The sequence below is a fragment of the Pistacia vera genome, unplaced genomic scaffold (genome assembly GCF_008641045.1).
Source record: "Pistacia vera cultivar Batoury unplaced genomic scaffold, PisVer_v2 Contig636, whole genome shotgun sequence".
NCBI lineage: Eukaryota > Viridiplantae > Streptophyta > Magnoliopsida > Sapindales > Anacardiaceae > Pistacia > Pistacia vera.
Genome location: NW_022196486.1, coordinates 59269 through 86859, shown reverse-complemented (window position 1 = coordinate 86859; position 27591 = coordinate 59269). Strand labels below are relative to the sequence as shown.

Sequence of the window (27591 nt, the reverse complement as noted above, 5' to 3'; positions counted from 1 at the left end):
TGCTTGGGCATGTTGTTTGGCTGAGAAATAGCTTACTCTACTCACTTTTGAGCCACCAAAGATGATGTTGCAAAACCCTTTAGGGAGGAGGAGGAGATGGTTATCTGCCTTTGCTTCTCTGGTTGATAGTGTTCTTGCCTTTGTGGCTACGACCTCTAAATGAAGAGCGATGCAGTTGGCTACTTGGAGGCGTCTTGGAGGTCTCTCTTAGTCTTATGATTGAGCTTGGCCGACCACTTCATTATTGGTCCCATCCCTTTCATGATTGCCACAACTTGGATTGGCTCTATTGAGGTTGTTTTCTAGGATTGTGAATGTGGTAGAACTGGATGGTTGGTTTGTAGGTTGAGCCTACTGGCAATCATACGGTCTCCTATTGTTTCTATTAGAGCTGCATGGTGGGGGTGGGGGTGGGTGATGAGGTTCATACTGGCGAGGTTTAGGGATTTTGAAACTCTGTCTTTGATAGCAGTCATCATAAGAGGTGTGTTTAATTTGGTTCATCTCATCCTTTTTGCATCTGATTTGAGTGATGGCTCAGGCTAGAGCATCCTCCATGGTGTTACAGTTGAGTTTGATAAGGTCTTTTTAGAGTTCTCTGTTAGGGAGGTGTTCTTTCTTGAAAGCGTCCACTGTTGTTTCAGGATTGCAAGATGGGATGGACATTTTCTCCTTGTTGAACTGACAAACATACTCTCCGAGTGGCTCTCTCTGATTCTGGTAGACCCTATGTAGGTAGGTCGATAGCTTTTCAAGTTTCTTACTGCTGGTGAACTATTTGATGAAAGTGTCAGTAAGCCACACAAAGAAGTATATGGTGTTGTGGGAAAGTTTAGTGTTCCATTAGAGAGTTGGCCCTAAGAGACTGGAATCGAAGCTCTTACACATGTAGGCTTCTCTTAGGTTTTGGCGTATAGGGATGACAAACATTCGCTATTTGTAGGAGGCAATGTGGTCATTCGCATTGGTTGTACCATCATAGGGTTTCATGTTTGGGAAGGTGAATTTGTGTGACATTTTGGCTACGGCTATGCTATCCACAAAGGGTGAGTCAGCATAGCTATAGGGTAGGCTTTTCTTGGCTAGGGTTGGTACTCTGAGTATGCGCCTTAGCATGACTTTCATGTCAGCTAGTTTCTTAGCCAATACTTGCTCAAAGGGTGATGCGGTTGATAACATGTCCGCATTAATGGTTTGGTTGTGAAGTTATGGACTACTCAGCATGTTAGGATGAGTCTAGTCGAGAGGTGGGCCATGTAGGTTATGATAAGCAAAGAGAGTTACTTGGGAGCTGGGGTCTCCACTCATCCCTTTTAGAGGAGTGGGGCTGATGGTGACTGTTCATGTGCGTCATCCAGCATGGATGGTGAGGGAGTAGTTTGGGGGCCACTATGAATAGAGTTGAGTGGTGCTTGGTAGGTGTAAAGGTTTCCACTAGACCCATGAGGATGAGCTGAGTCGAGCTGAGCTTGGTGATAGGGTGTGTTACTCACATTCACATGGATGAGATGGCTGATGGTGGCGTATGTTTGTAATTGCTAGTTTCGGATTATTTGAGTGATTGGATCAAGGGTGAATGATGGGTCAGCTGAGGGGGGTCATGTTTGCATGGCTGGGTCAAATGTGTTTATTATGGTTAAAGTCGAGCCATGGATTAAGGATGACTAGAGTTGGGAAGATTGAAGGTCTGAAGCCAAGGATCTAGGGTCTAGGGTCATCAAAGGTTGTATGGAGTTCACTAGGACACGAAAGCGGTTCTATGGTACTTGGTTGAGTAGGAAATCAAGTAAAACTGAGTTACCTTTTCTCGTAGGGTTTGGTTCTCAGCTTGGATGCTGGCATTCTCGGCTTCAAACGTTGTGACCTTGTCTGAGTGTTGCTATATTAAAGCAGTAAGAGCCTTGACCTTAGCTGCGAGGTCTGATCAGTCATTGTTTATGGTTTTAGCCATGACGTGATTCTTTGTAGAGCATATTTTTGAAGGAAGGTTGATTGTTAGAGGCCCCACGGTAGGCGCCAAACTGTAGATGGTAAAAGTCTACGATTACGGAAAAGGACTGATCTTGTGAGGTTGAGGCCATTGACAATCTGTTGAACCTATACACACAAAGAAACAAGTGGGAAGCTTACATAAACACCTGTGTAGTGTCTGTCGTAGGCCTCTAACACTCAAGTCAGCAAGGCTAAAGAGTTATTTAGTGAGGGCTAATGGGAGAAAGGTTATCGAAGTCTGATTGGAGACTAGAGCTATGGCGAAGGTGTATAGTTCTTAAAAACAAGAACTCTAGGAGCTAGTAGATGGTATTGAATATTGAATGCTTAATGAGAGGCAAGGCCTCTGCTTATATAATGGACATAGGATCTTTGAATCCTAGTAGCACTCTAAGTTCATAATAGTTGATTTCTAGTAAATGGGAAAGCCTTGATTTACTTACCTTCATAGAAGTGAGATTCCTAATTCACATAAGATTCAAGATCTTAGGTGAACTAGGATAAAGATAAAATAGGAAGTAGATGTATTAGAGTTTGAGTAGGACTCTGGACCCTTAGTAAATATCATGGGGCAATGGGCCAGGGCCAGGGCCTAGATGGGATAACAATGAGGCTCAATCTAGAGAGGTTGGGTTGGTGTCATGGGTCTAGTTCGTGACATGCATCTTGGCATAAGCCCAACCAAAATTGGGCCATGGCCTTGGACCACATTGTAGATGTTTCATGAGGCCCAAGATGATTTTTGGCCCATACAACTATATCTAACTATATCCACCCACTTATGGAGCTAAATCATCATTAAGAGATGGAAAAAAAAAAAAAAATAGCATTGCGAGTTGCAACCCCATATGTAACTAGTAAAGATCAATTTAGAAATTCATTTTGTCAAGCTTTGTTACGAGCCTCAGTTTTCATAGAGCTGAAAAATTCTAAAATCTGTTTGATTGATCATTTCACACTTTTGGCACAGTTTCAATAGTAAGCATCGTCAAATAACTTAAAACCTCCAATATGAGACACAAGATAGTACAAATTAAGAACAACAACAGTAGTGAATAAAATAAAGTAGCACCACAAATCTTATATATTAAAATCCTTAGTTTCATACCTAGCAACATTATAAGATGCAAAATTATAGACAAACATTAAGTATCATTTACTTTATCATAACCTGAACCTATTATTGTTGGAGAAGCATTAATACGTTTAGGAGAGCTATGACTTGTTCAAACTAACCGAACCATCCAGGTATGATAATGAGCAGTAGGATTTACCATCTTTGATAAAAACTCCCCTTAAAAGTATTTTTGACAACAAAAACCTCTGCACCAAAGACACAAGTATCATTGATAAGGTATCCGTTTGATGGATTACGAAAGGTTTCTAGGTCTAAGAATCTGGAAAAGCCCCATTCTGTCTTCATTGAATGGAAACGCCTTATTCTTCCATCTACATCAAAAGAAAATAAAATATATATATACCAAAGAGCTAGAAAAGATAAATGTTGCTGAATTATATGTAGAGAAATAGGCTACCTTGAATTGTAACATACTTGTCCTGAAGCTGATCAAACACAAAAAAATTGAAAATCACGTTGATTTTCCACCCAATTGGGAAAGAACTCATTTCTGCCAATTCTAGATAAATAGATATATGACCTTCCCCTTTATTCTCCTTGTCCCCATTTGGATAGAGACACAATTTCCTATAATTGTAGATGAAATTCAAAATGTTAAAAAAGAGATCTAAATATTTATTCTTATCTATATACACTATATTGATATTATTTTGGCTGGATCTAATAATAAGTCCCTTATTTGGCTTGATTCTTCAAAAAGTTATATACAATTAAACAAAGTAGATATTATCTCATTAAATAAAATACCATTTGAAGCCCCCAGCATCAAAATTGTTTGAGATGAACTTGTTTAAGTTGGTAAGAGAAGAGAAAGACTGAATTTTTAACAAGTAATGACTAGGTGGAGCATCCCTTAACACTGGATGAAGATACAAATTTGTTAGATAAGGAAAACTGCATGGTTAATTGTGATAAAAATTAAATGAACTTATTAACTATTGTACTTGAAATCAAGAATGGATATATCCATACCTCTTAGGACGGCTCCTTCTGTTGAGTTCTTAAACTCCATATATATATTTCCAATTGTGGAAAGAATAATCAATAATTAATTGGATTTTGCCTCTTGTTTCTTCTTCCTAATTAGGTATGACCGGCTTTTATAATATAATTATTGGATGTTTGATGCCTTACAAATTCAATCACCCAATATCAGAAAAGAATAAAGTAATTTCTTGATATTACATCAACAAAATTTTACGTCATGTACATATACCTCCCTTTCCTTGTAACTAGTCAGTTCCTTTATTCTTTTATTAAGGTTATATTAGTAATGGCACATCAAATTAATTTAATCTTTAAAATTTTACTTTTAGGTCCACTATAGAAAATTTAATAATGTCTATACATATTGAGTATTGAGTATTGAGTACCGATTATAGTTTTGGATGATTGGATCATCATCTAATGATTAGATAAAATTATGTTCTAACAAATTATAAATATGAAAGAAAGAATTGACAATAATGTATCCAAAGAGTTTCAAATGGTGACTTTAATCTAGAATATATAAGTGTAGAATGTTTGTTTTGAAGAATTGTATTTTCAATTTATTGATTTCACTAAAGAGTTACATTCTTTGTATAGAGAGAATACAATCTACTGAACTCCTAATTATGCCAGTTACAAATTACATAGTATAATGTCTGACAAAATTAGGAGAAGAGAGCAGAAGGCATAGACATACTTTGAAATAAAAACCATATATATGATAAATTAAAGTAGAAGTTAATGACACTTGCATCATTGAAGCAGAAGTTACTTTGCTTGGTTTGATAAATTAAAAGTCTCTTAATTCTGATGAAACATGTTGCAATTACTTATTTAACAGTTGACAATTGATGTATGGTTTTCATCAAATAATATTTTACAAATTTGATGAAACATTCTGGTAAGGTTTATCAATTATCAATTTGTTCATTTACATAAAAACTTAAATAATTTTAGCTTGAAATACATACCTCTTAAAATGGCTCCTTTAGTTGAGTTCTTGAACTCCATATTTTCAACTGTAGAAAAATAATATTGTTGCGTGGAAAGTACAGAGAGCAGAGAATTACTAAGAGTTTACAGAGTTAAATTTTGAATGAGCCAGCTATTATTTTTTATTAAATTTCTCATAAGTGGAACTCATCGGCTTTGAACCCAGTTTTCTTTCCTCTATTTTTCATAATAGTTGTCAGTAGATAAGCCTTTCCCATTCAAATCATTATTTTCGTAAGGGTAAAGAATTTGTTTTCAATGCAAACATATATGGCCGCTTGTACTATGAAAATAAAACTACTACTGTAATCGAAATTAATGCAGATATGCACAATCATTAAAGATTTGCTTTCCCTCTTTATCTAAAATAAATAATATTTAATATATATTAGTGAAAACTGATGAAAAAAGAAACTGGAGAGAATTCTGGAAATCGTGAACTCTTCTCTAATTGTTTTCTTAATTAAAAAACAGTAGCACATACAGTGTGAATCTTTATACAAAGAAGACATTGTGTTAACTAAAACGACACAATTTTAGAGCTGTGATCACAACATTAGGAAATTACAATAAGTACCTCCACAGTTTGTCCTTTTTCATACTTTGGTTAACATTCCCCTTTAAACTGGACTCTCCTTTGCTCTTGCTATCCCTTTTGCTATACTTTTGTGAACTCCATTTTGTAAATCATTTTCCCTTAAAAAGACTGGACAAATCATAAACTACAGTGCTTCAACACTTTAATAAAGCATTTCAAAGCTTCAACAAAAAAAACTTCAACACATTTCAATAGCAAAAACAACAGCTTCAACACTAGCAAAAAAGCAGTAGCTTCAACACTTTAGTGAACCATTTCAATACTTCAGTAAAAATAGCAACTTCAACACTTCAGTGAACCATTTAACAGCAACTTCAACACTTCAGTGAACTTTTTAACAGCAACTTCAACACTTTAGTTCACCATTCAGTAAAACAGCAACTTCAACACATTTCAATACTCTAGCACTTCAGAAAAGCACAGCAACTTCAACACTTAAACAGCTATTTTAGAAGCCACTTCAACTACAGAGTATTACAGAGCATTTCAATTACCGAAAAACAGCAATTATTTCAACTACCATTAGCAGTCATTTCAACTACCATTTAACTACCATTTCTACTGCAAAACACCCTTTCCAACTACAGAGCAATTCAATAACAGAAAACAACAACTTCAACTACTATTAGCAGTCATTTCAACTACCAATTTCTACTGCAAAACACCCTTTCCAACTACAGAGCATTTCAACTACCAATTTCTACTGCAAAACACCCTTTCCAACTACAGAGCATTTCAACTACCAATTTCTACTGCAAAACACCCTTTCCAACTACAGAGCATTTCAACTACCAATTTCTACTGCAAAACACCCTTTCCAACTGCAATGCATTTCAACTATTGCTACTTTAGATTACCACATTTCAACTTGACACAAAACTCCAATAACACAGAACAACAACTACTACAGCCTCAATCACAAAACTACTGTTGCATATATATATTTTTTTTCTCATTTCAACATACTGCAACTTTAGTCACAAAACTGCAACAACCACTTCAACATCAGAACAGTTGCAACAATCACTTCTCAACACAAAATCTCATTTCAACTTAACACAACCACTTCAACAACCATTTCAGTTCATCATATTTCAGCTTAACACAAAAAAAAACTTCAACAGCCACTTCAGTTCACCATATTTCAGTTCACCATATTTCAGTTCATACACACAGGCAGCATCAACAGCCACTTCAGTTCACCATATTTCAGTTCATACACACAGGCAGCATTAAGCACTATTATATTTCAGTTAATACTTACAGGCTGTGGAGTGTCAACAACACAGAGTTTCTATTTCAACTCTTGAAATTGAGTAATGGAGAGGGCTTTCGTTAACACATCAGCTATCTGTAGTTTTGAAGGAACATACTGCACAACAATTTTTTTGGCTAAAACTTGATCCTGTAATGAGTATCAATCTCTATATGCTTTGTCCAAGCATGAAAAACGGGATTAGAAGCTAAGGCACCAGCGCTGACATTATCACACCAAATTACTCGACAAGAATTGAGGGGTATTCCCAACTCAGAAAATAGACTTTCCAGCCATGCCACTTCAGTTGCTGTATGTGCCAATGCTCTATATTCAGCTTCAGTAGATGATAAGGCAACCATTCTTTGCTTCCAAGAGCTCCACTGAATCAGATTTGGCCCAAGATATACACAGTATCCACTGGTGGACCTCTTGTCATCCAAGTTACTGCCCTAGTCAGCATCTGCATAGCATTCAAGGTGAAGAGAAACTGCCGGTCTGAACTAAAGACCATGAGACTGTGTTCCTTTAAGATATCTCAAAACCCTCTTGCAAGCTTGCCATTGTAGCTCAGTAGGGGCTTGAAGGTACTGACTTAGTTTGTTGACTATAAAACTAATATCAAGCCTTGTTAAGGTTAAGTACTGATGAGCACAAATGGCATTTCTATACAAACTGGGGTCTTTAAACAACTCACTATCTGTGGCTGAAAGTTTTGTACCAGCAGCCATGGGAGTGGGGCAGGAATGGGCATCTTGCATCTTGGTTTTTTAAAGCAAATTAGTAACGTATTTGGTCTGCTTCAAGTGAATTTCCTCATGTGTTCTAGTTACCTCCAGACCAAGAAAATAGGTCACTGAACCAAGTGTTTTCAAGGCAAACTGAGTATTTGAGGTTTCAATTAGGTGTAAAATTGAAGAATTGTTGGATCCAGTAATTAGGATGTCGTCCACATAAATGAGGACATAGAGAACTTGAGCATTATCCTTAAAGATAAATAAACTGGAATTTGAAACTGAATTCTTAAAGCCTTCGTCCAACAAGGCTTGTTTGAGTTTATCAAACCATGCTCTTGGAGCTTGTTTTAGACCATAAAGAGCCTTGTTTAGTTTGCACACATATGAAGAAAGGTGAGGAACTTCAAAACCTTTAGGTTGCCTCATATAAACAGTTTCAGTTAATTGACCATTAAGAAAAGCATTATTTACATCTATCTATTGAATGTCCCATCCGGAAGAAATAGCAACTGTAAGAATGATTCTAATGGTACTAGGCTTAATAACCGGGCTAAAAGTTTCAAAGTAATCCAACCCAGGTGTTTGTTGGAAGCCTTTAACAACTACCCTAGCCTTGCCTTATATTTGGAGAGTGACCCATCAACATTGAATTTTGTCTTGAAACCCAATTTGTTACCAACTACATTCATATCGGCAGTCTTAGGAACAAGACTCCAGGTTTCATTTTGCATTAAAGCATTAAACTCGGCTTGCATAGCCTCTTTCCACTCATTACTAACAAGAGCTTCACTTACTGTCAAGGGTTTAGGTTGGATAGTGGTTGTAGATGATATAAGGGCAGTATAAGACTGTACAGGATTTTGTTTTGTTGTTAAGAATTCTGGTTGTGTAGGGGATGTTTTTGTTGTGAAAGATTCAGGTTGTGTAGTGGTGATGGTAGACCAAGTTTGGGCAATAGAATGTTGTAAAGAGGATTTAGACCTAGTGATCATTGAATGTGAATTGATGGCCATGGGTAAATAAGATGAACCAGGAGCAGAGAATTGTGATGGAGTTAAATCTACTACAAGAGAACAACCAGGAGGATGAGAAGAGTGCTATAAACTGGACTGATTAGTAGGCAAGCATAGTGACTCACTGGTTGTACAATCGTTTTTGAAATGGGTAAAATCAACCTCAAGAGGGCAGGTGGATAAAGGTGTGTGAATTGTAGTAGAAGCTGACCCTGTAATATTTGTATCAGAAGAAATTGGACCTAAAGTAGTAGGAGCATCTATTGGGGCAGTAGTATGATGTAATGAAGACAAAGGGACAACAGAATTGAAAGTAGAGCTACAAGGAATATTAGAAGTAGATTGAAGTGCTGAAATTGAAGCAGAAACTGACTTACCAACTGTTGAAATGAGACATGAATCAGGATTAGCCACTGCAGGAGAGACTTTGGCACTTATATCATGTGGGACCTGAACAGAAACATAAGAGAAACTAGGAATGGAAGAGGTGGTTTCTGGTGAATCAAGTGTTATAGCAACAGAGTGAGACTGATCAGGGTTAGTGGCAAAGGGAAACTCTTGTTCATTGAATTGGACATTAGGAGTGATATAAACTTTGCTTTCTGAAGTCAAACACTTATAACCTTTATGCACTAAACTATATCCAACAAAAGTACATTTGGATGAATGAAAACCGAGTTTATGAAGAAGACTGCAGTCTCAAATGCAAACCACCATAAATGCAGTGGCATAGAGGCATGAGCAAGTAAAGTGAGGCCAGTCTCTGCTATATGTCTATGTTTGCGTTCACTTCTTCCATTTTGCTGGTGAACATGAGTACAACAGTGCCTAAACTGAATACCAACAGCAGAAAAATATGACAGTAGACCCTTATGTTCTCCACCTTGGTCGGATTGGAGACATTTAAACTTACAATTAAATTGTCTCTCAACCAGGTGGTGAAACTTAATAAAAACAGAATTGACTTCAGCTTTTGTCCTTAAGGGAAACAGCCAAGTAAATCGGCTGTAATCATCAATGAAATGGACATAGTATTTGAACCCTTCTAGGGAGGTCAGTGGGGCTGGTCCCCACACATCACTATGAACTAACTCAAGTAGGTGTGTAGCTCTAGATGGAGACAAGGGAAAGTGATTTCTATGCAACTTGCCTAATCTACAGGCATCACAGAAAGGTAAGACAGAAGCTGATCCTGAAGGTTGTTTATCCATAGATGATAGAATATTGTGTAACACATCTGAGTGAGGATGGCCTAACCTATTATGCCAAAGAGATAACATATGTGTTTTGGTATTATTAACATGAAAAACAGTAGGTGAACTATGTGATATATTGGTATTTTCAGTAGAGAGTGCTTTGGTGCCTGAATGTGATAAGATATGAGAAAAATTGGTACTGTAATTATGCAATGCAGTGGTAGATAAATCATCACCAGAATTATGCAAAACAGTGGGAGAAATTAAGGAAGTAAAACCATTCAAGTTTTGTGTTTTATTAATAGGAAAAGAATTACAAGTATGCAGGATAGTATTACAATCATTAGGTTGTTTTACAGAACCTGCCATCTTATTTCTAGTATAACAAGAGTGACTCATATCCTTTTCAGTACATTTATTGTGACTAGACTGACTAGCTGAAGTAACAAATGACTGAGGAACATAAGGACCAGAACTGTCAAACCTAGCAGGTAAATGAGAGGAAAGAAACCTAGATGGAATATGCAACTGATATAAGCCAGCCTTAAGTCCTCCCTGCAGTAGTATTGCCCTGGTAGCCTTGTCCTTAACAATGCAACAATTCGAGTCAAATTCAACAACAACATGGTTATCTTTAGTGAACTTAGATATGCTAAGAAGATTTTTAGTAATCCTAGGAACACACAGCACATTTTTTAGACGTAGACATTTGGAATGTAAGGTATTTGGCAGAAAAGTAGAACCAATATGAGTAATATGTAAAGACTCACCGTTGCCAACTTGTAGCTACTCAACTCTATCATAATTTCTGCTGACAGTTAATTGATTGGGATCAGAGGTTACATGGTCAGTTGCTCCAGAGTCCATGTACCAGGTTGGGTCAACAGGAGCATTGAAATTGGATGTGATTTGTGCACTGCAAGATTGACTAGAGGATGGAACATGGTTGGACACAAAGTAAGCTTGGTTTGGTGTATGAGGTAGATTTTGAGTCTGTTGGCTGGGAACATGAAACCCTTGCTGAGAATGAGTGGCAGGAGGCCTATGTTGTGAGTCATTGTAATACTGTTGAACCTGATAATCAGTAGTGGTGGCTGGTTGAGTTTGTGATCCATAAGAGATATATCCAGGCTGTGGCTGTGTACCATAGGAATTTATAATATAAACAAGAGGTTGCTATTGAATGAAATGGGACTGCTATAAAGGTGGACGACTGTTGTATCCAGAGTTAACAGGGTTGGACATGCCAAACTGTGGAGAAGGTCCAAACTGCGGTGGAGTCCCATTGTAATCAGAGTTGTAGCGATGATAGCATTGTATAGCCGTATGACCAACCTTATTACAAACTTGACAGATTGGCCTCCCTCGACCACTAGATCTACCTCTGCCTCTACCACCAGAGTTATATCCTGAAGGTCTGAAAGAATAGGAAGCAAGTTGTCCATATATAGGACCAGTATCTGATGAATGGTTCTGACTACCTTGATAAACGGAGCCAGCATGCACAAGATAAAATTGAGTTCTCGGCAAAGAAGGTGACACATTAGGTAATCCATCAGATGTTGTAGACACAGTGGTCAAACCAGCAGGTGTTGTACACATTTTGTTTGTGGTGGTTAGAGATGACAGACTTTATGCATTGTTGAGAGAAGCTATGTTGACTGAGCCTCCATGAAAATCTGCAGTATTAAACTTTTCAAGCCTCATTTCGTATTTCTGAAGTAGAAACTGAGCTTCCTGTAAGGTGATAGAATCAAATTTGGATTCAATTCTGGAAGTTAGGTTGACAACCATAGCATCAAACTCTGGCCCTAACCCATCTAACACATACTGAAGAAGCTCTTCATCGATAATTACTTGTCCACTTGTAGACAAATTTTCAGCAATGTTTTTCATCTTTTTAACAAATTCACTAACACTGAGATTTCCTTTTTGAGTTGACTGAAGCAGACTCTTTAAATGTAAAGCTCTGGCTTTGGAGTCAATTAAAAACTCATTTTCGAGTGTAAACCAAACTTCAATAGAGAATTGACACTTCGATACAGTGGAGAACATATTTTCAGAAATTGAAGCCAAAAGCCAAGTGACAAGTAGTTTATCAGTTCTTTTCCAAGCTACATAAGCTGGATTAACTGTTTCTCTAGCTAGGTTTTCAGCTGATGTTCTATCACTTAGCTCATTTGAACATTTAGGATATGTAAGAATAAAAGGTGAAGGACATGGAATTGAACCTGTCAAGTGTTCGTCAAGCTCATGCGCTCCTGCTGCGAACAGAACTTGAGATCACCAGAACTTATAATTGTTGGTATAGCTATCTCGTGTCAACTTAGGGCTAACGACTTGCAGATTTGACGAAAACACTGAGCACTGTGGATGAGCTGAGCCATGAAGACTCTTCTCCATGTTTTTGGTTTGATTTTCCAGAGGAATCGTAGCCATTGGACGCTTGTCTTCGGCTCTGATACCAAGTGAAAACTGACGAAAAAAGAAACTGGAGAGAATTCTGGAAATCATGAACTCTTCTCTAACTGATTTCTTAATTAAAAAACAGTAGCACATATAGTGTGAATCTTTATACAAAGAAGACACTGTGTTAACTAAAACGACACAGTTTTAGAGCTGTGATCACAGCATTAGGAAATTACAATAAGGACCTCCATAGTTTGTCCTTTTTCACATTTTGGTTAACAATATTATAGTCAAAATAAAATAATATCATACATACAAAGTTCTCTTATAAATATGTGAACATTTTACTCCACGCCTTATTCCTTTCTCATTCTTAGTGTATTTTACAAACCAAATGCTTAAAGATAGTGCCGAGTTTTGAGTAGATTTTGATAGTTTAAAGCTTGTTCCTTTCAGTTGGTTAATATAAGCAAATAAAATTACTACCTGAGCCCATATGTAACTAGTAAAATCAAATTTGAGATTCATTTTGTCAAGCTCTGTTACGAGCCTCAATTTTCATAGAGCCGAAAAATTCTAAAATTTTTTTGATTGATCATTTCACTGACTTTTGGCACAGTTTTAATTGTAAGCATGGTCAAATAACTTAAAAGCTCCAATATGAGATACAAGACAGTACAAAATTAAGAACAATAGCACTAGCGAATAAAAACAAAGTAGCACCACAAATCTTATATATCAGAACCCTGACTTTCATACCTAGCAACATTACAAGATGCAGAATAATAGACAAACATTAAGTATCATTTATTTTTATCACAACCTGAACCTGAACCTGAACCTATTATTGCTAGAGAAGCATTAATACATTTAGGAGAGCTATGACTTGTTCAAACTAACTGAACCAAGCAATTGAACTTCAGCTTCAATGATGCAATTGTCATCCACCAAATAACCCTGTTTCGGATCTTTCAATGTATCTAACAACATAAATTCTGAAAAACCCCAATCCTCGACTGTTGGACAAAACATATGGTCTTCAACTGGAATCAAGGAAGAAGCATAGGTTCATAAGATTAAATTTCAGGAGAAAAACCTTCCATAAAAAAAGTAAAATCATTGACAGTTCCCATTGAACTAACCTTTTTTTTCAATGTGAGGTCCAGTCTTTTGATTTTTGACACGCAGAATGAAATTTACAAATAATTTAGCATTAAAAGACCGATCATACGATAAATAAATTGAAATATTTTTTCCCTTGCCCTCATTATGTCCATTAGGGAAGAGAACAACATACCTACAAGACATTAATCAGCGTAAGCTATAGGCAAATATATGGCGACGAGAAGTAAATATATATTCAATCAATGCCAAAATCAATCATGCATATACGAACCATTTGTATGGTCCGAATGATTCAGAGATGCATTTTTTGTCAGTTAGGGCCGTAAAATTTTTCACTACCCAAGTATGATAATGAGTAGCAGGATCTTCCATCTTTGATAAAAACTCCCCCTTAAAAGTATTTTTGACAAGAAAAACCTCTGCACCAAAGACACAAGTGTCTTTGATAAGGTATCCGTTTGATGGATTACGAAAGGTTTCCAGGTCCAAGAATCTAGAAAAGCCCCATTCTGTACTCATTGAATGGAAACGCCTTATTCTCCCATCTACATCAGAAGAAAAAGAGAAAAAAAATGAAATATATATACCAAAGAGCTAGAAAAGATAAATGTTGTTGAATTATATGTAGAGAAACAAGCTACCTTGAATTGTAACATACTTGTCTTGAAGCTGATCAAATACAAAAAAATTGAAAATCACGTTGATTTCCCACCCAATTGGGAGAGAACTCATTTCTGCCAATTCTAAGTAAACAGATATATGACCTTCCCCTTTATTCTCCTTGTCCCCATTTGGATAGAGACACAATTTCCTATAATTGCAGATGAAATTCAAAATGTTAAAAAAGAGATCTAAATATTTATTCTTATCTGTATACACTATATTGATATTATTCTTGCTGAATCAAATAATAAGTCCCCTATTTGGCTTAATTCTTCAAAAAGTTATATACAATTAAACGAAGTAGATATTATGTCATTAAATAAAATACCATTCGAAGCCCCCAGCATCAAAATTGTCTGAGATGAACTTGTTTAAATTGTTAAGAGATGAGAAAGACTGAATATTTAACAAGTAATGACTAGGCGGAGCGTTCCTTAACACTGGAAGAAGATACATATTTATTAGATAAGATACATTGCATGGTTAATCATGATAAAAATTAAATGAACTTGTTAACTATTATACTTGAAATAAAGAATGGATATATACATACCTCTTAAGACGGCTCCTTCTGTTGAGTTCTTAAACTCCATAAATATATTTCCAATTGTAGAAAGAATAATTAATAATTAATTGGATTTTACGTCTTGTTTTTTCTTCCTAATTAGATATGACTGACTTTTATAATATAATTGTTGGATGTTTGATGCTTTATGAATTCAATCACCCAATATCATAAAAGAATAAAGTAATTTCTTGATAGTACATCCACAAATTTTTACTTTATGTACATATACCTCCCTTTCCTTGTAACTAGTGAGTTCCTTTATTCTTTTATTAAAGCTATATTAGTAATGGCATACCAAATTAATTTAATCTTTGAAATCTTATTTTTATGTCCTCTACAAGAAATTTAATAATGTCTATACATATTGATTATTGAGTATTGATTATGGTTTTGGATGATTGGATCATCATCCAATGATTAGATAAAATTATGTTCCAATGAATTATGAATATGAAAGAAAGAATTGACAATAATGTATCCAAGGAGTTTCAAATAGTGACTTTAATATAGAATATACAAGTGCAAAATGTTTGTTTTGAAGAACTATATTTTCAATTAATTGATTTTCACTAAAGAGTTACAATTTTTATATAGGAAGAATACAATCTACTGAATCTCCTAATTATGTTAGTTATAGGTTACACAATATAATGCCTGACAAAATTAGGAGATTACAAAATACCTATAATATTATGAAAATCGTAAGCCTGACATAATTGAAGGATTACAGAATAATTAGAAGATTTACAAGAATATTTAGAAAACCTCAACTGTCACGCCCCCTCCCGAGTATCCCTATCCCACCGGATCTAGGCGTTCCAGGAGACTCAAGATCCTGAAAGGAAGGTGAAGACTCTCTATATATATAAAACATTCATAAAAAAACAATTCCGTTTACAGATGAAAGTGAAAAGTAGTGCATTTGCATGTTAAAGGTTTAGAAGGTGGAAATACACAAATAATTATTCTAAAAGCAGGAACTGAAATCCAGTTACAAAAGAAACGTAGTATCAAAGTCCACTAAACTTTTTAAAAGATGCAGATCATCATGCATCAAGGCCAACCTAGAGTATAGAGTATGCTTCACACGAACCCGATCTACGATCCTGGGGGAGGAAACATGAAACAGTGAGCTGGGAAGCCCAGTGAGTGGATAATATATTTTATACGAAAATAACTTTAACTTTGAAAACATGCATGAATAATCCAGTTGTATGCCACACAACACTAATGCATTTACATGATAAGGCAACAAACAATATATATTATTCTCGGATGCCATGAAATCAGACACCACTATCATATAAAATAAATCAATTATCACCACCCTACTAGCACTTAGGGGCCTGGATCATAACTAATTGAATCAGTCCCTAACTCAGACATGAAGCTACACCATCTGCAATCACCCTCGGGGTGGCACCATCCACAGTCCACCCTTGGGATGGTACGAACATCACTGGATAACCATGCTCGACCCACAGTCTACCCTCGGGGCGACATGATATGGTATCAAATATAATTTCTCCCACAGTCTACCCTCGGGGCGTCTAAAATCCCACACCGGCCAATAACTGCCTAGTGTAATCCCGCCTAGAGCTCGTCAGGCGTCCGTCTTGTCCTAGTAGGATATCCCAATGGTTTGGTAGGACAGACCATCTCAATACGCGCATAAGGATAAATATCAAATACTAGCTAATGTCTAGAGGGGGAATCAGTACAGTTTCCAATCCGGGAGTCAAACATAATAATAATCATGCATCCACAATTTCATTCCAAATATGCATCATGGATGTCTTACGCATATATAAAGTATAATATGATATAAAATTCCAATAAAAAGGCATGTAATCATGAATGCAATGCTCACCACATCAAAATACAAAAGTATGTAAAATTCTATTTACACCCTATACATATCATCAATTTTACTAAGGTCCATGACCAAAACTTCTAAACATGACACTTAATCCACGACCTTCCAATTCATTCTACACCATTTGTTTCAAAACAAATAAAATACTCCCAATGTTTCCAGCAGCCATATTCAAAGTTAATCATGCATTTCAATTTTAAAACAAAACTAATTACACGCAAATTCCCATTCCACAAACAATTAATTAGTTGACTTCCACACATGCAATTACATCTTACAATGCAATTAAACAAAATTATATCATTAATACACCTTTCCAGCAACCGAAATGCACATGCAATATACCATTCAATTCATGTAAAAGCCATACCTAATTATAAGTAACATGCAACGCATAAGTACCTCTTTTTAATAGCAATTTACCCAATATTTTCATAAACATAATTTCATACTCTCAATTCCAAACACATGCATGTCACGGAGATATTCAATTTATTAGAAATTCAAAACTAAAGAACTAAAATAAATCCTCAATCAATCGGGTATGCACATGCATATGATCATTCCAACCAACACATGATTTTAAATGCAAGTTTAATAATATTCCACTCACACTTTCTCCTTTACTTTTAACCCAAGTGCTCGGTCCTCCTATCTTCTTCACCTATTTGATTCAAAATTGTTATAGGAATTAAGATCTAAATAAAGAGAAGATGAAAGATCGATTAAAAACGATAAAGGATTGAAAATGCATGTGTAACACTTATTCCTTTACCCAAAAATTCTCTGAAAATTCTTCTTCTACAAGCACCTCTGGGCCCTCCTCTATTTTAACTCAAATGTTATTTTTTTGTCTCTTTCAATGTACATAGGAGAATGAATGTGAAATGAGAAAGAGAAAAAGAATAAAACAAGCTTCTCCTCTCTCACTTTTTTTTTTTTTTTTTCTCTCGACTATCTCTTTCTCCACTCCACCATTCCTCATCTCAATTTAATAAAATTTCACAACCATCATTGGCAAAACAATGTGCCAAAACCGAGGCCTAATTCTCCAAAAGAAATTACCTTTAATCCATCTTGCAATGGCTAATTATGCATGCATCCCTTAGTCTTTGATTTTTACATCTTGCACCCCAAAATCCTTTAAATAAAGTTATGTTTTATCATGATCTCACCCCTGGAAAATTATGCATGTGCCCTTGCATGACACAATATTAAAAAGACCCCTCATCTTTAATCAATTTCATAATGTTGCTGAAAGATTTTCACACTTCCAATTTCACACAAGTGCTCTTGCAAAACTATTTAATAAGCCCACCATGCCTGATTTCTTGCTAAAACTTCTCCAAAAAGTTTCAATTCTTATATATTACCCCCTAGATTCACATAAATAAAATTAAATAAAACCCACAAAGAGAATACAGAGTATTACATCAACAATCCCCCTCAAGTTGGTGCCTAGATGTCACACAGTGGCTACAAATGATGAGGAATGATCAACATCTTCCTTCTTTTCCACAACAGTAGTACTAGAATTTCTCTTTGAATTCTTCTTCCTTTGACTGCGATTATGATCCCACCAGTCTGGATATCCAACCAGTTCAAAACATTTGCTCTTTGTATGACTACATTTGTTGTAGTGACTGCACTTTTTGTCAGTGTTGTTGGGTTTGCTGAATTTTGTTTGTGCATGTTGGCTTTTATTCTAAGCTACCATTGCTAAAGTTTCAACATTCCCTGATTCTCCCTTCAAGGTAATATGATGTATCGCCTCTCGTGGGACCTCCAAGTAACTTTCTTCCAGATTTGAAACCTGGTTTTTTGAAGAATTTATCCACAAATTTGTTCAAACTCTACATCTAATCCTGCAAGAAATATGTGTACTTGTAATTGCTTGACAAATTTCTGATATGCTATTATTTCATTGGTCGCCTTCATGACCACTTTATTATGGTGGTTTAATTCTTGAAATATTTCTATCAACTCTCTATAATACACAAAGAATGTGGCCCTCCATTTTTTTTAGTAGTGAAGGCTCTTTGATGCAATGAGAAGAAAAGTAACTCATCACTTCCATTATAGAAGGCTTTGGAAAGAGCACTCCAGATTTCGTGAGTAGGAGATAAGCATAGGTAACGCTTCATAATTTCAGGAGACATAGGCATCAGCAACCACCGCTTGACTTTTGGTTTTTAGCATACCATTTTTCATACCCCTCATCTGACTCTTTTGGTGGTTGTTTCTTTCCATAAATATAGGAAAGTTTTTCCCTCTTAGCAATGTGCATTTCCATGAGCCGAGATCGCACATCATAGTTCAATTCGGTAAGGGTAATTCCTACATTGAAAGCTCCATTAGATTGAATATTAATAGGTTTTGACCCTGGTTATGCCAATATTTTTTTATTTTATTTTTTTTAAAGTAAAAGAGAAAAAAAGATGAAGCACGCAAACTCTCAAAAAGTTCACCAATGTCTCCTCTCAGTAGCAACCGGTCAACATCATTAGCTTCGGCAGGTCAGCGTCAGATAGAAGAAAGACGATAGCAGCAGAAGATAGATGACTTCGACTATCAGTTTTCTTGGTGCCAATGATAATCATTTTTTTTTGGATGTCGACAATGGTTCTTGGCAATGATTGGAGCAGATTGATGATTTGATCTTCTCGATGGCGACTAAGCTTTGACAATCAATTATCGATGACAATCGAGTTTTGGCGTCGACTTTGAGACTTCGATGATCTGATTAGTTCGAAGACAACTGGACTCCTTTTGACTCCAGTGACAACCGCTAGAACAATGACTGATTTCCAATTGGTGGTGTTGTTTACGTGGCTGGAGTTGATGGCTGGTGATTTATGTTTGATTGATATTTGGCTGGTGTTGTTTGCGTGGTTGAAGTTGATGGTTGGTGATTTGGGTTTGATTGGTATTTGGCCAGTACTTAGGTTGATTGATTGTGGTTATTTTCTCCTCCTTGGATTGATGAGGAATGGAATAATAGTTACTCGTCAGTGTATTTCCCATTGGTTGCTCTACAATGAGCTATTATCTAGATCAGAGAACATGCCTCTTATACCAAGTTGTTTTAAAGAATTGTATTTTAAATTCATTGATTTTCACCAAAGAGTTGCAATCTTTAAATAGAGAGAATACAATCTACTGAATCACCTAATTATGTCAGTTACAGATTACACAATATGTTGCCTGACAAAATTAAGAGATTACAAAATATATAGAATATTCTGAAAATTGTAAAGTTGACATAATTGGAAGAGTATAGAATAATTAGAAGATTCATAGAAAATTTAGAAAATCTCAACACAAAATTTTAACATCAAATTTGTATAAATATTATTTGATGACAACCATTTATCAATTGTTGACTCTAAAAGAAGTAATTGTAACATGTTTCATCAGAATTAAGAGACTTTAAATTTATCAAACCAAGCAAAGTAACTTCTGCTTCAATGATGCAAGTGGCATTAACCAAGTAACCCAGTTTCCGGCCCTTTAATTTAGCCAACGACATGAATTTTGCTGTACCCTATGCCTTCTTTGTACAGGAGCCACGATGTTATCTGAAGATATATAATAAAAAAGCTCCATCAAACTCAAAAGAAACCAAAAACTTTACACGACACTAAATCTTTGAGCGCACATTATAGAGTATTTTGAGTAAAAAGTCTTCTTCGTTCATTTGATCTTTGACTCGCAGAATAGAATTCACAAACAATTTAGTATCGTTAGGAATACTTGACCCAAAATAAATAGATAAAGTGAAATGTAGCTGCCTTTGGCTTCTCCAGTTCCTCTAGGGTTGAGACCAACTTCACTGCAAAACATTAACAAGCAACTTTATTAGTAATTTGAGTATCAATGAGAAGTAAATTAAATCAAAAAGTGTCAAAGGGATTTTTTAAGTACCATTTTCGGTCTCCAAATGGCCAGGATTAATGATATTTATCAACTAAAATCGAAAAATGATAAGCTTCCAAGCATGGAAATATGTAGAAGGCTCCTTCACCATGGATAAGCACTCCCTTTTGGAAGTGCTTTTGACAACAAAAACCTCTGCACCAAATACACAAGTGTCATCAATTAGGTATCCCTTTAATTCCAAGTCTATAAATTTAGTGATTCCCCATTCAGTCTTCATTGCATGGTAACATCTTTCAATCCACTCTGCAGGACAAACATGTAAAGTTTCTATAATTATACATTGTCAAGGAAAAATATAACATGCAACAGATGCATAAAAAATTATACAATGATATATCATTGTAGCTTGTGTATATCATGTGCACTAATGTAATATACTCTCATTAGATGATTACCAGTGCATTTCACAGAAGACTATTCCCTGTTGTCGAGGACTTACCTTGTACAACAACATTCTTGTTTTGAAGCTGATTTAATATAAAAAAAATTGAAAACCATCTTCAGATCCCACCTGGAATAAAACGAACTCGTTTCCACTAATGCCAAATAAATAGAGATAAAACCTTCTCATCTTTCTGCTTGAGAATCTAAAGAAATTTGAATATTTCATGATGCAATAACTTTCCACGTATGACAATCGTTGGTGGGTTTCATCATTGATAAATGCTCCATATTATAAGTATTTTTAACAATGAAAATCTCTGCACCAAAGACGCAAGTGTCATTGACAAGGTATCCATTTGAAGGATTCTGAAATGTTTCCAGGTCCAAGAATTTGGAGATACCCTAATCTATCTTCATTGCATGGAATTTGTTGGTGAAAGGCTGAAAAGTGGGCATGATCAAAGTTAGAGGAGCTGTTGGTAATTTCACATATGTCATTTACAAGCAACGGTGTCGTTTTGTAATGGTTGTCTTGTTCACTTCAGTAGCTCATTATTATCTCACTACTTTGCTCTTTTCACTTCTCCCATTTTTTTGATGAACATATGCAAACAGGATATGCAGTTTGCAGTTTGTGGTTGTTTAGTCTGTCGAAACAGACTCTGCAGCAGTTTCAGCTGATGGCAATAATGCAGTTGGTGAATATTGTAGTTTGCAAAAAGGGTTGAGAAAACAAGATATGCAGTTTGCAGTGTGTGGTTGTTTAGCCTGTTGAAACAGATTCTGCAGCAGTTTCAGCTAATGTTATGAAATGCAGTTAGTTCTGAAGTTGTAAATTCTGCAACAGTTTCAGCTGATGTTATGACATGCAGTTATGAAAAATGCAGTTAGCTCTGAAGTTGTAAATTCTGCAGCAGTTTCAGCTGATGTTATGAAATGCAGTTAGTTCTGAAGTTGTAAAATGACTGTTGATGTGTACTGTGTTGCTGGGAGAAACAAGAGCTCTGAAGAAAAATGTCAAGTATGAGGAGTGGTTCAGTTTGAAGAATTTTTTTTTTTTTTTTTTTTTTTTTTTNTTTTTTTTTTTTTTTTTGTTCTGTGAAATACTGCAGTTTGTGAAGTATTGAGAAAACTGGATATGCAGGCTGAGCAGCGTTTTGTTCTGTGCAAAGTGCATGCAGTGTGAAAGTGTTTTCTTTTTCGTTTGTGATGATTTTTGCAGTTTGCAAAGGGTTAAGAAATCAGGATATGCAGAAGCAGGTTCAGTTTGGTGAATATTGTAGTTTGTGAAGTGTTGAGAAAATTGAGCTAATGTAGTTTATGACAGCTTGTAAATGCAGTTTATGTCAGCTTGTAAATAGCTGATGGCAATAATACAGTTGGTGAATATTGTAGTTATAGCTAATGGCAATAATGCAGTTGGTGAATATTGTAGTTTGCAAAAAGGGTTGAGAAAACAGGATATGCAGTTTGCAATTTGTGGTTGTTTAGTCTGTTGAAACAGATTCTGCAGCAGTTTCAATTGATGCAATAGTTTCAGCTGATGTTATGAAGTGCAGTTATGAAAAATGCAGTTACTTCTGAAGTTGTAAATTTTGCAGCAGTTTCAGCTGATGATTATGACATGCAATTATAAAAATGCAGTTAATTCTAAAGTTGTAAATTCTACAGTTATGCAAAATGCAGTTAGTTCTGAAGTTGTAAATTCTGCAGCAGTTTCAGCTAATGTTATGAAATGCAGTTTTGAAATGCAGTTGTAAAATGATTGTTGATGTATACTGTGTTGCTGGAAGAATCAAGAACTATGAAGAAAAATGTCAAGTCTGTGCAATTGTTCCTGAGTAGTTTTGTGAACAGAAGTGAAGTGCACTACTCAGAGGCAGAGTGCAGTTTTCATTGTTTTACCTGAGGGTAGTCTAGTCTACAGGGGCATGTTGTCCACAGAGTTTAAAGATTGGACTGGTTTTTTTTTTAACAACTACTGTGTTATTACTCAGGAGCATCAATTCATGCCATAATTCAGACAAGTTACCTAAGGGTAGTCTCGTCTACAGGGGCATGTTGATCACAGAGTTCAAAGTAGGGCAGTTGAGTTTTAGGGGGAATGTTGGTGAAAGGCTGAAAAGTGGACATGATCAAAGTTAGAGGAGCTACTTGTAATTTCACATATGTCATTTACAAGCAACGGTGTCGTTTTGTAATGGTTGTCTTGTTCACTACAGTAGCTCACTATTATCTCACTACTTTACTCTTTCCACTTCAGTTTACTTTCTCTCTTTCGAAGCTGTGTATATAAATCCCTAAACATTGTAATCTCATTACTTACTACAGATCAATAATATCGTATCCTCTTTTTCTTCATTTTCAATTCTTTCAGTTTCTTCTCAGAATTGCCTTAATCTTGCTTCTGCATAAAAATACTCTTTAGTCTTCATCTCACTATCTTCAAAAGAAAATCACGTAAATTAAAAGGATGAGCTAGAATTATGTAATAAAACTTTACTGTAACTTTAAATAGTGATGAAGTTACCTTGTAGAGCAAGGTACTTGTTCTTCAAATGATTAAATACAAATAATAATAATAATAAATAAAATAAATAAATAAAAGATGACAATGGCGTTGATTTCCCACCCAGGAGAAAGAGCTCATAACTACCAATTCTTTTTCAATGGAGAAGTGACCTTTCCCATTCTTCTCCTCGTCCTCATTTGGGTAGAGACACAATTTCTTGTATTTGCAGATTAAATTCAAATAGTTAAAAACTAATGAATAAATAAATAAACAAACTTTATATCAACATAAATTGTAGTGATGTAAATGTTGACATAAATAAATTAATGAACACCATTTGAGTTCCCCCGCATCAGACTTGTTGGAATAGTATTTGACTTTAGATAAGAATGAAAAAGACTGAATTTTTAACAAGTAATGGCTGCGCGGAGTGTCCCTTAAAACTAAAAGAGGATAAAAAAAATTTAGTGACAACACAAATGTATATTCATATGCAAATTAATAAAAATTTAAATTGCTGACTTAACATACCTCTTAAGATGGCTCCTTGATCAGTTGATTTTTTGAACTCCATATTTTCAATTGCACAGAAACAATTTAGTCCTTGAACAAGTGAATGTATTAATCTGATCCTTAGGTTCTAAAAAGAGGCACTTCTATAGGTTCTAAAAAGAGGCACTTCTAATCTAGATAAGATCTCTCAATACAGTAAAATCATGTAAGAAGACTAGAATATCCTTTCATTAAGGTCTTATCATTGGCTGAGCTATGCCTAATAGGGGTCTATGCCCTTCCTCAACTTTTAAAAACTCCTTGAAGTTTTTTATGGATTTCAATTTTTTTTTTTTAGAGTTGAGTAGTTGACTAAAATATATTAATTTGTTTATGCTTCTTCTCCTTTCTAATTTTTGTTACATTTTGAAAAAGTAATTAAATTTATATGAAATTATGAATTGAGGTTTGAGTTATATTAAGTCACAAAAGAAAAATTCATAAAAAAGAAAATTTACGATAATCTTACAAAGTTGGTTTTGCATGTATATAATAATTTCTCATTAGTTTTTTTTTTTTTTTCAAATAAAATATATTTTAAAAATGAGTGAATAAATTTTATGATTAACACATCTTATTTAAATAATCCATCTTGATCATGGATGTGCATTTGAATTTTTAACCGAATCTTATTTTCTATAATGTTTTAAATGTATTGTGATGAGTGAAGTAGTATTGTATTCAACCAATTGATACGCAGTGTTTTAAGACAACTATAAAAACGCTGCGTTTTGTAAGAAGAGGTCACTATATATTAGTTGACCACTGTTTTGTTTTAAGACTTTGTAACTGAAAATAAAGTGAAATACATTTTTCCAGAAGCTTTTCTTTCTTCCCGTCTTTACTTTGTTTTTCCTGGTTTGTTCCTCTGTTTTTCTTCCTCTTCAATTCTTAAAATCCTTCTTGGTATCAGAGCCCTAGACCAACGTCTATGGTAGATTCAACCTCTATTTGTACAAATTCAACCTCAGTTTTACGAAATATGGATAAAGACCTTGCGAATGCAACTGCTTCAAGCGCTCCACCCTCTTTACCTTCAATTTCAGTAAAATTGTTGGAAAAGAATTACACATTTTGGCGTTCTCAAATCCTGCCAGCATTAATCTCACACGGACTTGACGGTTTTGTTACAGGAGAAAAGGTATGTCCTTCGTTGTTTCTAATTGAGAAATCTGATGAATCAAAGGAATCAGTGAAGAAACCTAACCCTAGCTACTTTACTTGGAAGAAAATTGATCAGTTTTTGGTTGGTTGGCTGGCTTTATCTAAGTGTAATACTGCATATGAAATTTGGAATATTTTGGAACTTCATTTTCAATCAGTATCTAAAAGCTAGGACTTTTACATTTGAGAAATCTATTGCAAACTACAAAGATTGTTGTAGTATCAATGATTACGTGTTAGATGAAGGAGCTGAGGTATGATTAATGCTAGTGGTGTGCATTTGAGTGATGAGAGTTGCTGTTGTATATTTGGATGGATTGGACTAAATATGATGCTGTAGTAGCCAATTTACCAACTGCAAAAGTAGAATTCTCCTCAAGAAGCGCAGTTCTATTACATAAGCATGAGATAGATTAGAGAGGCAACACAACTCGATAAGTACTCTACATGACCAGCTTGCAGCTCTTTAGTATCTAAACAAGGAAGTAATCAAGGATATAGTGATGTGTCTCAGAACAAAAGAATGACTATCTAGGCAATTATTCATCATCTAACCTTGCCAAACAGCTAATTTTCCACAACCTTTTCAGATTGCTATAGTTTTCCACAACCTTCTCAGATAGCTAGTAATTTTCACAACTCCTCAGATCTCTGGAAATGCTATGAATCAGGAAACTATAGGCCATTTTCCTTCTCCATATCAGTCTCAATATGTGTTACCTGGTAGTTTAACATCAGATGGCTCCAGGCATGTTTGGCCTATCCTACATGATGCGTAACAGAGGCAGAGGTAAGGATCTTTCGGCCTAAACTCATTTGTCAGGTTTGTGGAAAAGGTGGATATTCTCTATAAGTTTGTTATCACAGGCTTGATCAAGTTTTCAATGTCTTTAGTATTTCATGCCCTGGACAAATGTCAGGAAGGGCATCACATATTCAGATCTGATCAGTCAAATGAATCAGGTCAAGCTATGTTAGCAACACGATGTCTAATCCATTGAGTTCAATGTTTGTATCGTTTAACCTTCACAAATAACTATGCTGGTTCTTCATGCTTAGCTCTTATAACAGTCATCATCAGAACCTATAATTTATCACAACACCAGTTGGGTCATGGTTCTTCTTTTACTACACTCCTGAGCATGGTATTGTTGCTACGGTCGTAAACACGTGCAGATTGTCACTCCCCAGGTTGCCACTCCACAAGTTTTACTGATCAAACATGGTATGTTGATTCACGAGCTTCTAACCACATTACTTCTGATGCAATAATCTACTGCTCAAACACAATATCAGGAGGATCACATTTTCATTAGGCAATGACAACTGTCCTGTTACACATACAGTGACTCCTTCTTACCTTCAATCTTTGTCCCAGGTTGTTACATCTCAAGAACATGTTATGTGTACCACATATAGCTAAAAATCTTTTAAGTATCTCTCAAATACACGAGATAATGGAGTATTTTGTTGAATTCTTTTTCTGATCAGTGTTTAATCAAGGATAAAATGACCAAGATATCCTACACGAGGCACTTGAAGATGGGTTGTATCAGCTTCAGATCTCACTACCTACTGTGGATTCTTCTACTATACCCAATAATAAAACTTTGAATGACAATTGTCATATAGCCATCCCAGTTGGGAACAATGTTAAGAATAGTAGTAGAATTGTCCATTTTGGTGCTATGCTCAGAATAATTCAAATAAATTCTTTCAGCTGTACCTATTATTCCTTTGACTTTGTGGCATGCTAGGTTAGGACATCCTCAAGAGAGAACTTTGAAATTTGTTTCAAATAAAGTTCATGTACAAGGAGTTTTGAGAATAAATTTCTGTGAAGCATGTTAATTTGTTAAGCTGAATCAGACTTCTTTCCCTTTATCTGAGTTTAAAACCCATACCTTCTTGAAATGGTTTATGCTGATTGTGGGGGCCTGCACCAATTTATTCATCTGAGGGATTTAGATATTACATTTTGTTTATTTATGATTAGACAGGTACATTTGGATTTATCCTCTAAAACAAAGTCTGAACGCTTTGAAATCTTTATGCATTTTCATTGTTATGTTTTAAAACAATTAGAGTTAAGATAAGATTTTTACAAACTGATTGGGGGGGGGTGTTTAGATCTTTTTCAGAATATCTTAAGCACTGGTATGTGGTTTTCGACATCCCTGCCCTTATTTGCATCAACAAATGGAAGTGTAGAGAGAAGGCATAGAACCATCCTGAATTTGGGCTGACACTCTTAGCTCTGCTGGTATGCCTCTTCCTTCTGGTGGCAAGCTTTTAATACATCAACATTTCTCTGTAAATAGACTACCTTCAATACCTCTTGACACAGGTCACCCTTCCAAAAATTGTTCAATCACGAACCATTTATACTAATTCAGGGTATTTGGCTGCTGTGTTTATCCGTTCATAAGACCATATCAGAAACATAATTCTTATTTCATACTGAGAAATGTGTTTTTATAGGATATG

The 27591-nt window shown here is 35.4% G+C and overlaps 1 protein-coding gene across 1 annotated transcript; it reads right to left on the bottom strand.

Moving 5' to 3' along the window:
• Positions 1-13055: 13055 nt before the first annotated feature.
• LOC116111418 (ubiquitin carboxyl-terminal hydrolase 15-like) lies at positions 13056-14738 on the bottom strand. Its single transcript, XM_031397602.1, has 6 exons — positions 14663-14738; positions 14438-14549; positions 14088-14257; positions 13718-13991; positions 13464-13618; positions 13056-13364 (listed from the first exon to the last, which is right to left on the bottom strand). The coding sequence occupies exons 1-6, from the start codon at positions 14700-14702 to the stop codon at positions 13201-13203; spliced, it is 915 nt and encodes a 304-aa protein (XP_031253462.1). The 5' UTR covers positions 14703-14738; the 3' UTR covers positions 13056-13200.
• Positions 14739-27591: the final 12853 nt, after the last annotated feature.